This window comes from Dreissena polymorpha, chromosome 3, assembly GCF_020536995.1.
Source record: "Dreissena polymorpha isolate Duluth1 chromosome 3, UMN_Dpol_1.0, whole genome shotgun sequence".
Classification (NCBI taxonomy): Eukaryota; Metazoa; Mollusca; class Bivalvia; order Myida; family Dreissenidae; genus Dreissena; species Dreissena polymorpha.
In genome coordinates this window covers 147326475-147339800 of record NC_068357.1, presented here as the reverse complement: position 1 = coordinate 147339800, position 13326 = coordinate 147326475, and the positions used below count along the sequence as shown (strand labels likewise).

Genomic DNA, 13326 nt, shown 5'->3' with positions numbered 1-13326 from the left:
ACGAAGCAATTTCAGGACCGTTGACATCCGAACGGGCTAAATGATGATAATAATGCGCATGCGCAAGTATTAGCATGACAAGTTTGCTTTCAAAAAGCGCTATATTATATCTAAAAGCGCTAAAATGTTGGCTTTCAAAACAGGTCTATGTTATATATAAAAGCGCTAAAGTGTATAAGAATAGGCCGTCTGGAGCGCCATCTCGCGTGGCACAGTACCGTTTCTGCCGCAGGTGAGTTGCAGATCGTGGAACTCGTTGGCGGCCAGTATTTCCCCGGCGTACTTGTAGATGTTTCCCCAGGCCGCCCACTGGAAGATTGGTATCATTTTCTCCACGTTCCTGGGAGCAGACGAAACAGGGATTTTGAATATTGCTTGATAAAAATGTTGATGTGAGCGAAAGACAAAACCGGGGACGTGAATTTTTCATGATTCAAATATAAATGCAATTCCAGCTGATGTTAAATATTGCTTGACAAAACAGTTGATGCAGAAGACAAAACTGGGAATGTGAAATTTCATGAAAGAAATGTAAATTCGATCAAATGATTTAATACGAGCAGACGACTTAACAGTTTCATACAAGTGTTCATGCAAGAAGACCACAACAAAGGGATGATAAATATTGTTTTATTCAAGTGTTGATGCGAGCAAAGTGTTGATTTGAACAAACTTGGTAGATGACAACTATACGATGTAACGTAAAAATACACAATATTTGGGCTGTGCAGTTTTCTATGTGATTGTTCGCTGTCAACAAATAGAGAAAACATGTTACCCCCCCCCCCCCCCCCCCCCCCCAGAGCATACATATGTTGACCGAAAAGGCATGCTTTAAAAATATATATTTACGAGACTTCCAACGGTACCAAAACATATCCAAACAAGAGCTGTGTATGTGAAACACAATATGCGCTACTGCAGGGCCGCTATTTTAAAGAAAATTGTTTAGTCCAAGATCCGTAAATTTGTCAAAATTCAATGGGCCGGAACGAAACGAACTCGATCTTAAAGTCATGTAGGTAACCAAAAACAAGGTAAGTATCTGAAGGCATTAAGGAAAAAAATCTGGAAATGGACCGGAACGAAAATCAAACTTGATCTGTAAGGTACACACAAACAATCACATAAATATCAAATAAGCTCAGGAGAGAAACTCCGGAAACGGATGCCCAACTGGACTGACGGACGGACATACTGCGGGTTTAAAAACATTTTTATAACAATATTACTAGGGTCAGTTTGCACACTAAGAATACATCCAAGTACATGTTGTATCCAGAAAACAAACACTCTCGAAAATGCCGTAAGATCGAATGTAAAAAAACATCGCATAAAAAGGTCGGCAAGTTATTGGTTATTTATTGATACATTACTACACTAAAACAGCTATGTACTAGTACCTGAGGAAGCCAGAGGCCATGAGTCCCGACGCCGACAGAATGATGCCGGCGTTGCTGATGACCAGGTTGGGGTTCATGAAGGCGCCCATCAGCAGCACGCTCATGGTCTCGCCGAACAGGTGCAGGAACAGGATGATCGCCGTGTAGATCAGGAAGTTCGCAGTCTGAGGCTGCAGACCCGTCACCCTGGAAATGGTGGAATGTTATGCCTTTAATAATAAGGAAAATTAGTTGTTTAACCATCCCCAAACAACTAAATTAAAGAAGAGCTGTGTTTGTGAAACTAAATGAAACCCTACTGCACCCTCCGCACAGCAGATTTGTTTTTTAAAAGAGAAAATTGATAAATCAATTGCCAGGAAAATATCTGTAAACATTTAGGAATGAAAAAAACAACTCCAGAAACGCATGCTGGACTGACGAATAGACGGACTAGACAGACATTGCGACTGCTACATGCCACTTTAACGGGGGCATAAAACCAATGCTGGGGGCAGCAAATGTATAAGATACTCATCTTCTTAGAAGTCCGCGCTAAGGGTTCATTTCCTTCAACACAAAAGAAGTACCGTTCTTTGGCGCAGATTAAACGATATTTTCCTGAGTGTAAATGTAAAAAAAGATTGTGAACATAAAGAATATCCGATAATTCGTTAATCGACCATAAAACAATTATATACTAATGTCCGGGTTTTTTAAACACGTGAGCCAACAACGGCGCCGTCTTTCGAACCTTTAATGTCGGTTTAATGACAAACCACGATAACTTGAAAACCATGTAATTTATCCACCGTGAGTTCTCTATAGGAGCCTCGCTCTGTGAAAAGGGGGTTCAAGGCATGTGCGTAAAGTGTTGTCCCAGATTAGCCTGTGCATTTCCCACAGGCTAATCAGGGACGTACCTTTTCGCCTAAACTGGATTTGCGTTGGGATGTCTTCCTGTAAACGGAAAATACGATGAAAGCGGAAGGTGTCGTCCCTGATAAGCCTGTGCGGACTGCACAGGCTAATCTGGGATGACACTTTACGCACATGCATTAAACTCCTTTTTCCCACAGTGCGGCCCATATACGACGTACCAGTAGACAATGCTGGAGAATGTGGCGGAACTAAACATGGTGAAAGGCAGGATGTGTAGTAGATAGGCGAGAAGGAACGTGGTAGCTGAGTACAGGCCGTCCCGACATTCGCGGTAGTAGAGGTCCCGCAGCACCGGAACTACACACAAGAAAATATATGGATTGTATTTGTATGTTATTTAAAAGTTATATGAGTCGTGTTCTGAGAAAACTGGGCTTTATGTATGTGCCTAAAGTGTCGTCCCAGATTAGCCTGTGCAGTCTACACATGCTAATCAGGGACGACACTTTTCGCCTTAACTAGATGTTTGCTAAGAAGATACTTTCTTTAAACAGAAAATATCATAAAAGCGGAAAGTGTCGTCCCAGATTAGCCTGTGCGGACTGTACAGGCTAATCTGGGACGACACTTTATGCACATGCATTAAGCCCAGTTTTCTCAGAACAAGACTCATATCATCACTGCAACAGTCGTCCATTAATAGTTCAATATGAGTCTTGCTCTACTTAAACGGTGCTTAATTAGCCTGAGACAACATTTTCTGCTTTTATGGAATTGTTTTTCAAAAGGAGGTTGCTTTTTAGCGATAACCCACTTAAGGCGGAAAATGTCATCGAAAATTAGCCGCGTATGCGGACTGCACAGGCTAATCTGACAAGACTCTTCACGCACATGCATAAAGCCCTATTTTCTCAGAACAAGGTCCATATTTATATTTTTATTTGTGCATTACATCATCACTGGAAAGGTTGTCCCTTTGGTATTTCAATGTGTGCTGTTGTACCCTTTTACTTGTTATGAATAGGTCGTCACATTGAAACCAAACAACAACAACAACGTATCTTAAATGTCTTATGCTATTTGCAATACTTTTTGCATTTGAAGAAATATGAATTGGCAGTTAATGATCATGAAAATTTTGGTCTAATTCAGTGATTCATTTTCCTCATTTAAGTGATAAATCTTTAAAAAAAAACAAAAAAACAGCTCCCTTTATTATCCTGAAAACAAACACATTTTGGCTTCCTTTAATGCTATTGATTATTCTTTTTATGGCAAATCTAGTAACTTTTAGGACATTTTATGCCCTTACTATGTTTGTGTACTTGAATAATTGGGTAACGGAATCAACATTACATCGCCATGTTTAATTTTCCTGATTATGTGTCTCAGACTTTAAACTTAATTAGTTTAGACTGCTACATGCCTTATTAATAGGCATAACCTGGCCGTCTTGGATTGAGTCAGATTGACACTTACAGAAACAAGGTATAAATTTACCTGTAAGCTAAAACGACAATGTCGTAGTAATACAACATAGAAACCCAGATATGATTTTGTAAATGCTTATAAGTACCAATCTCATGTCTGTTCCTACCACAACAAGTCACCACAGTGTCTCACTTACATAGCGCAATAGCGTTGAGCACAGCTGCCATGGCCGGCACCTGCGAGCTCTGGTACAAGAGCCCGATGCGGTCCTGGACGCTTGTCTGGTTGGTGCCCAGGTGGCCCAGAAAGATGCAGATGAACGGCACAAACCCTGAGAGTAGGAACATGCGTGACACGTAGCTCGTCCGGTCCCGGAATACGTTCAAGGTCATCCGCCTGGAAAGAATGAGAACAGACAATTTAATATGAGAGCATATTAATTTTTACTTAAAACTGTATCTTTTGAGTTTCTAATGGAGCTGCAATTCATTCAAAATGTATTTGAATATACGATGCTTTAAAAGAATGTGCGTTTTTTAGATACTCTCTGTCAGAGCTATCTATAGAAGTCTCCCACAGTAGTAATTAGGCCAGGGATCTCTAGATTGCTAAAGCAGATAAACAAATAAATCACTAAGTCACTTCAAAAACTTTGTTAAGATATATTCAATTTAAAAACAATACATGTGTATTAGGAATACGTTTCTCCTTCTGTTTCGTTTAAAGGTTCATTTTAACTTGGTAGTTTAGGAAATCCACTAAGCTAGATCAACCACTTGGCAGTGGTATATACATTTCAAACAAAAAATACATGTGTCATAGGAAAACATTTCTCCCTTCAAACCATTTGAGGTTCATTTCAGCTTGATAGCTTAAGTAAGTCAGGTTACTGAATAGGAAAAACATTGGCCCTGAATAGTGGACTTACCGTAACAAGGTGAACACAAATAGTGGACATACTGCAACAAGGTGAACATAATTATTGAACATACAGTAACAAGGTGAACACAAAAAGCGAACATAACGTAACAAGATGAAAACAAATAGTGGACATACCATAATAAAAATGAACATAAATATTGGACATACCTAAACAAGGTGAACTCAAATAGTGTACATACTGTAACAAGGTAAACATTTAAAAATTGTACATACCGTAACAAGGTGAACACATTTAGTGTACATTCAGTAACAAGGTGAACACAAATACTGTACATACCGTAACAAGGTTAACATAATTATTGGACAGACAGTAACAAGGTGAACACAAAAAAGTACATAATGTAACAAGATTAACACAAATAGTGTGCATACCGTAACAAGGTAAACACAAATAGTGAACATACCGTAACAAGGTGAACACAAATAGTGTGCAAAGAGTAACAAGGTGAACACAAATAGTGTACATACCATAACAAGGTGAACACAAAAAGTGTGCATACAGTAACAAGGTGAACACAAAAAGTGTTCATAACCTAACAAGGTAAACACAAATAGTGCACATACCGTAACAAGGTGAACACAAATAGTGAACATACAGTAACAAGGTTAACACAAACAGTGTACATAACATAACAAGGAGAACACAACAAGAGATGTGTTTGTCAGAAACACAATGCCCCCTACTGCGCCGCTTTGAAATAAAATTTCTATTTATCATTTGGCAGGCATAGAAATCATCTCCCTTTAAAGCTTATAACTTCCCTTGGATTTTGTCCAATCCAACGTTGGGGGGGGGGGGGGGGGACAACCACGGCCTGTGGTTTATCAAATAGATCATAGCCAGAGTTCATCATGTATCTATGGACATAAGTCCACAGGTATGAAATGAACCCTACCATTCACAAATTAGTACAGGAAAGAAATGATAATTATAACATTTAAAAAAAAACTTTGCAAAATCAATCATTTGAGTAATAAATAATCAAAATAAAAAATCTGTACAGTAACTGTGAAAAGAACTTAAATTCTTGGTAAGGAATATATAATCTGAGATGCATAATTATACAATTTGTATAAATTGCTTCGCTTGAAAATAATTGTCTCTATCAAATCTCTATTTTAAGTAGCAAATAATTAAAAGCCACTACCTTGACTGTACATTCACCACTCAAAATGTGCAGCACCATGAGATACACATGCATGCCAAATATCAAGTTACTATGTTCAATATTGAATAATTATCTCCCTTTAAAGCTTATTACTTCCCTTGGAATAGTATTTTTGACCTTAGACCTTGAAGGATGACCTTGACCTTTTACCACGATGTGTTTGTCAGAAACACAATGCCGCCTACTGCGCCGCTATGATTAATTTAACAAAAATATATAATTTGCCAGGTCAGATAATTATGTCCATTTAAAGCTTATTACTTCCCTTGGATTTGTTTTTTCAACCCCGTGACCTAGTTTTTAACCCAGCATGACCCATATTCGAACTTGACATAGATATTGATATTAGATACAACTTCTGACCAAGTTTTGTAAATATCGGATGAAAACTATTTGAATTAGAGAGGGGACACGAAAAGTGAGACAGACTGACAGACAGACTGACGGACAGTGCGAAAACTATATACCCCTTTTTCTTCGAAAGGGGGCATAATAAAAAGTCTGCATGCTGTACACAAATAGGTGAACACAAATAGTAGACATACCACAACAAGGTGAACACAAATAGCGGACATACCGCAATAAGGTGAACACAAATAGTGGACATACCGCAACAAGGTGAACACAAATACATGTAGATGACATACCGCAACAAGGTAAACACAAATAGTGGACAAACAACAACGAGTTGAACACAAATAGTGGACGTACCGCAATAAGGTGAACAGGCTACGGAAGAAGCTGGAGTTCTGTGGCCGGAAGTGGTTGATCTTCTGCGCGAGGATCTGGCGTCCCGTGGATGGCTTCATGGTGTCCTCAATGATCTCGTACACTACGTCCTTGTGCAGCATGGAATTGCTGTAGGCCTCCACGAGCTCCCGAAGGCTCTCCTCTGTCTCCCCTTGGCGCTCATTGTCCCGCCGGTCCACACTTGTCAGATCAACTGGGAAATGGAAGAGGATTTCAAGGGTTTACGGGTTTTTACAGAATAATTTTTTCTTACTTACGCATATAAAGCTCATCATCATTAACATACATATGCAATAACAATATGTGTTTCAAGATTAATAATCATTTTAGAAAAACGATCAATTCAATGTCACACTGGTCCAGGCTTGTGCGATCAATTAGGTCATGGGAGAGGATTTCAAATTTAATGCAAACATATGGTAAGGTAGCATGTTGGTTACCTGCTTATACTGTAGGGATTGGCAGAATCCAAAGCCCAAGTTGACATGTAATGCATGCATATGTTCTTTTAAAAACGTAGAAACTGGATTTCACATATTTATAACAACAATTATGCAATGGAAGTGCCTTTTGATGCAAAACAAAATGTAGGCTGATTAACAGGATTATATATATAGATGCAAATTTTAGTCCATGGTCTTTTAAAATGCTCCACACATATATCATATGTGTTCTGAGAAATCTGGACCTAATGCATGTGCGTAAATTGTCGTCCCAGAATAGCCTGTGCAGTCCGCACAGGCTAATCAGGGACGACACTTTCCGCCTAAATTGGATTTTTGATAGAAGAGACTTCATTTAAACGTAAAATGTCATAAAAGCGTAAGTGTCGTCCCTGATTAGCCTGCTTGGATTGCACAGGCTAATCTGGGACGACACTTTACGCACATGCATTATGTCCAGTTTTCTCAGAACACGATTCATATATGTATCACTGTGCATAAATGGCCCTTCATTAAACTATTTTGTGAATCTTTTACCAATATCTTAGACCTGTGTGAAAAGATGAGTGCTATTTAGATGGGAGAATATGTGTCGCGTTCTGAGAAAACTGGGCATAATGCCTGTGCCTAAAGTGTCGTCCCAGATTAGCCTGTGCAGTCTGCACAGACTAATCAGGGACGATACTTTCAGCCTGAACAAGATTTTTGGTAAGAAGGGACTTCCTTTATACGAAACATACCAATCGGGCGGTAAAGTGTCGTCCCTGATTAGCCTGCGCGGACTGCACAGGCTAATCTGGGACGACACTTGACGCACACATGCATTATGCCCAGTTTTCTCAAAACGCGACACATATAATTTGAAAACAAATGAGTGTGTGTGCGTGTATTTAGAATTTTCTGAGGTCATTCCATGCCTAAGACTGCATTATGTAAGGAACTTAATCCTTTCAGTGCTGGAACCGAATTTTGAAGGCCTTTGCAAACAGTTTGGATCCAGATGAGACGCCACAGAATGTGGCGTCTCATCAGGATCCAAACTGTTTGCTATTCTGATAGTATTCTTTGAAATAAAATCGAAGAAAATGCTAATTTTAGAAATTCAGCAGAAAACATTTTAGCAGATGACAAATTTCCCAGCATGCAAAGGGTTAATAGTGTCCCAGCACTCCTACCTAATTAACTAACTTGACTGATAAATGTTGGGACGAATTTTTTGTGTAGTCGCAATTTACAGCTTTAAGTTTTTTAAAGAAAGATAGTCAATTTTGGTGTGGTCAAGTGCTGTAAAGGAAACTGGAGTACTCAAAGAAAACTCCACCTGTCTGGTATGGTGGCCACCAACGCAGGTTGCATGCGCTGGGAGCAGAAGATTGAATCTACTTAGGCAAGAAGCGTGTTTACAAACTACTGCACTAATGGGACATCTAAAAGCAATACAATTAATGAAAACCAATCTTTCGCTCACTTACTGTAGTAATCTGCTGGGTTGGTGTACGTAGGGCATCTGTAGCCCAGCTGTGAGAAGTAGGGAACCATCTGGGAGGCCTCCCCAAAGTACACCATCTGGCCATTGGACAGTAACGCCACCTTGCGGGATAAAAAAAAATAAATAAGACAACAGTGCCACCAAGTGAAGATTTCATTACACACATTTACTGATGATTATTAAGTGGGAAAAAAAGTTATAGTACTTAAAACAGTAAACGCAACACCAAAATATTAGGGGAAAATTGTGTTTCAGAAGTTTCTTGCAAATATTAAGTATAACTTTCAGAGTGATTTCCATAGTGTTGAAAGTAGGATTCAGGGGTGTGTGAATACTTTTAACCCTCAAACAAAGTTGAAACTTCTTACATGATTTTCGTTAAAAAATATCATGTATTTTCTTTGGAAGAATATTGTTTTTTCTCTCTTAAGCAACACTGTGCTGTTGTCATTGTGATATGTGTATGTATTATTTTCATAGAAACGTGCAATTTTAGCGTCAGTTTTCATTTACAATGCAATTTAAATTGCTGTACACAGTATTATTATCCCCCACCAAAGGCTGAGGTTATAATATAGAATTTGCATTGTCCGTCCATCAGTCTGTCAGTCCATCCATCTGTCTGTCGCAAAACTTTGAAATTGGCGGGGGTTATCAATTCAACGAATTTGCTTGTTAGTTATGCTTCTATATCATTAAAAAGTAAAATGTTAACAACACATCTTTACTGCATGTATATGTAAATAGCAACATCAGGTGACTCAGACCAGAATAGCAATTCAAAGTTTGTAGAGAATGACTTTCATTCTTATATTTCTTAACGATGTTAAATCAACGGTACAAATTTAACATTTATTGTTAGTTTATTGTCATTTCAAAAGTGCTATCACATCCTTGTGGCAAACAATTATTTGACGCTTGACCAAAATATAAAGTTTAAAAGTTTGTATCAGTCTCAATGGACAGAATTAAATGAAGACAAATACTGTATTGCCATTATGCGATAAAAATGGTGCCATTTTACGCATTCACCAGTGTGTCATTTGTTTGAAACATTATATATGCTATTTTGATAAGTGATTAGTGCAAATAACGTTAGTCAATAAATGCTGCAATTGTGATCTTGATTGTATCAGTCTCAATGGACAGAAATGAAGACAAATACTGTATTGCCTTTATGCGATAAAAATGGTGCCATTTTACGTATTCACCAGTGTGTCATTTGTTTGAAACATTATATATGCTATTGTGATAAGTGATAAGTGCAAATAACATTAGTCAATAAATGCTGCAATTGTGATCTTGATTGGTCACATAACATACCAACTTAGTACAATAACACTGCAAAAAACTAACTCAATGCAGTGATTGTATTGATCCCAGTTTGTTTACTGTCTAGAACAAACTGTTTGGTTATGAACAATTAAATATCCTATAGTAGTTTGTATGCTTTAAAATTGTCTTTTTGTTGCTGTCTTTTATTCATTATTGACTTTAAATATATAGATCAATTCCTTTATAAGTTTGATCATTTGGAATAAAATCGAATTTTATCAAATGATCTAAAGGGACTTGTCATATAATCAATAATGAAAGTATACATTATATTATAAAAAGCAAAATAACACATTTTCCTAACAAACATTAAAACAAGAGCACCGCATAATGGGTGCCACGCTCAGCTTCGAAAGCTTGTCAGATTTTTATTATTTTTTTTAGAGGTCACAGTGACCTTGACCTGGTAGGTGGAAGCACTTTTATTTTAGAAGCAATTTTCAAAACCTTAACAAAATGTTAAGGTTTTTGCGAACGAGGACGGACACGGACATGACGAGCTGGCTATGACAATACCTTGGGTTTTCTCCGAAAACAGCCGAGCTAAAAATATATGCCTGATTATTTATTACAATGAATCAAAATGGGAAAAAAGCCCTTGAAATGCTTTTCATCAATAAGTAGCATAAACATGTACAAAATTACCATCCTAACATCCATTAATTAAACAAGAGGGCCTGAAAAGCCCAAAGTCGCTCACCTGAGATAACAAGAAATTATTGGGACAAATCTTCTGACCAAGTTTCATGAAGATCGGAAAATAAATGTGGCCTCTAGAGTGTTAACAAGGTTTTACAATAGCCATATAAGGAAAAATGCCCCACCCCCTGGCAGCCATGTTTTCAACCAATCAGCATCATTTTTCAACTCGTCCAAGATGTGATTGGGATGAATCTTCTGACCAAGTTTCATGAAGATTGGACAATAAATGTGGCCTCTAGAGTGTAAACAAGATCTTACTATAGCCATATATAGCCATATAAGGAAAACTGCCCCGCCCCTTGGCAGCCATGTTTTTCAAGCAGAGGTTACCTTTTTTGAACCCATCAACGATATCATTGGGACAAATCTTCTGAGCAAGTTTCATGAAGATCCAAAAATAAATGTGGCCTCTAGAGTGTTAACAAGGTTTTACTATAGCCATATAAGGTAAAATGCCCCGTCCCCTGGCGGCAATGTTCTTCAACCAACCGGCATCATTTTCGAACTCGTCCAAGATATTATAGGGATGAATCTTCTGACCAAGTTTCGTGAAGATCAGACAATAAATGTGGCCTCTAGAGTGTTAACAAGATTTTACTATAGCCATATGAGGAAAAATGCCCCGCCCCTTGGCAGTCATGTTTTTCAAGCAAACGTATCCATTTTCGAACTCATCCAAGATATCATTGAGACCAATCTTCTGACCAAATTTAATGAAGATTGGACAATAATAAATGTGGCCTCTAGAGTGTTAACAAGGCAAATGTTGACGCCGCACAACGGACAACGGATGACGGACCAAAGGCAATCACAAAAGCTCACCATGAGCACGTTGTGCTCAGGTGAGCTAAAAAAAAATGAACCAGCTCCGTGGAGAGGCACATAAGATTTTGCTTAAGTTGGGCATCATTTTCCTAGCTCCTCGTATTATGATAAATTTAAACTATTCCAAAGTTTTGTAAGCAAATTCATGGACTGTCTTTTTTTTAAATATTAAAAACTGTAAACAATTCCCTGTGAGTAAATATACATAAACGCATATGTTGAGATAACGTATAAGATAAATAAAGATTCACTTGTGGTGACAAAAGCTCACTCAAGTTTTAACCGCTGGTAATCCCTGAGAAAATTTTGGTCAAATTAACTTTTTGTTATCACATGACCTGCAAAATAATTATTTTTTTAATCTTCGTGTGAATAGCCACAGAGGCGTATTTAGGTGGGGGGCTAGGGGGCTAAAGCCCCCCCAGCTGGCTGGCTAGACACGATTTTTAATTAAAATGAGCCCCTTACAGTTTCAATCCACTTGTGTATTTACTGTCATATGTCCCTAATTAAGCAATAAACAGCTGTCGATTTGTGTGATTAGCCCCCAGGCATGTGTACAGACGATCTAACCTTCGTCAGCTAAAGTGCATGCTTCATTGACTGTAAGTAATAAACTGCGCTATTTGATTGGCTGAAGAAGATACATTCAACTAATGAAATTCATCCATACATTTAGCTACAGGTAAATGTTTACAAATGGCTGCCGCATGAGACTTGTGAAAAACAATATTTCAAGTTGTAGCAATTAAAGAGTTTAGACGAACGCAATGGACAATCATAATTATTTTTTCGGTAATTTCTTTGATGAATTAAATTGGTATTAGCTCTTTAGAGTGATAATCCTTTTGAGTAACAAGTTATTGCCAGTGAAATTCAATTGCACACTTAATGAATGGCAATTATTTTTTTTATTTTTTTTTTATTTTTTTTTTTACAAATCGGGCTAACTGCTTTGATGTTCATCCATAGTTTTTGAAATTAAAAAAGACTCAAAATTGAAGAATTACTTTGCTATATGAAGCTAAATCATTTTCTAAAAGCGTGACAACATCGAGGCAGCAACACCCGAATTAAACTACACAAGAAACCTAACGACTCCCTTTGTTGACACTTTTGTGAACGAAATGGACACCCAATTCAGTTATTTGCATACTAAGGCATCCATGGGATTGAAGTTTATACCTGAACAAATGTGCTCCTCTCCTGTCAGTGCTAGTGACCTTGAATGGTTCAATGATGATCTCCCTTCCCCTCAGTCCCTGCCTGCTGAGATGCACTTTATATAGCAGGCTAGGTGGAAGGGTGTACCCAACCCACCTACTACCCTTCAGGGCTGTGTTGCACATTGTGATTCCCAGCTATAACCCATCATTTACACTGTTTTGTCCATATCATGTGTGTTCCCTGTCACATCATGCGAGTGTGAAAGGAGTATCAGTGCCCAAGGACTTCTTAAGACAAATCTAAGATCATCAATGCGTCAGGACAGGTTTTCCGCTGTGTGCCTGCTTTCCATTCATAGGGACATGGACATAAACATTTTAATGTTGTACCTAAGTTGACCTAGTAGGATATACAACAAGGTTAAATAGGAGGTCCACCCATCTAACTCTGTTAAAAAAGTTATGGATAAAGATAATGTCTCCCACCACTTTAGTGGTTTGAGAGACATTTGATTTACCCCTGTGTGTCTGTCTGTCCGTGTGTCTGTCACACTAGATGTGTGAACTCAAGTTCTTATTTGTTTTACATGCATTTTTATCATGCAAAATGCTGATAAGATAGCATGAAATCGCATCATTTTAAGGTGCAATTTCAAAAAAAGTTCGACGAAGGAAGGGGACACCCCTCCCGCACCCTCCCCTGTTGAGCCCCCCCTCTGAAAATTTTCTGGATACGCCTCTGAGCCAACAGCCTGACTTCTGTATACCTAAATGTAAATTATAAAATTTTCAAGAATTACCCCTAGAGCT

At 38.2% G+C, this 13326-nt stretch overlaps 1 protein-coding gene across 6 annotated transcripts in view; it reads right to left on the bottom strand.

The window, feature by feature from the left end:
• The window catches only part of LOC127871892 (ATP-binding cassette sub-family G member 5-like), a 48347-nt gene that overhangs the window by 3380 nt on the left and 31641 nt on the right, over window positions 1-13326 (bottom strand). For all 6 annotated transcript variants that reach the window (XM_052415165.1, XM_052415164.1, XM_052415163.1 and 3 more), the window contains exons 7-12: window positions 8472-8589; window positions 6518-6749; window positions 3892-4091; window positions 2483-2621; window positions 1404-1589; window positions 219-340 (exon numbers count right to left, since the gene is read on the bottom strand). In XM_052415165.1, coding sequence (XP_052271125.1) covers window positions 219-340; window positions 1404-1589; window positions 2483-2621; window positions 3892-4091; window positions 6518-6749; window positions 8472-8589 — 997 coding nt within the window. The remainder of the gene's footprint in view (window positions 1-218; window positions 341-1403; window positions 1590-2482; window positions 2622-3891; window positions 4092-6517; window positions 6750-8471; window positions 8590-13326) is intronic.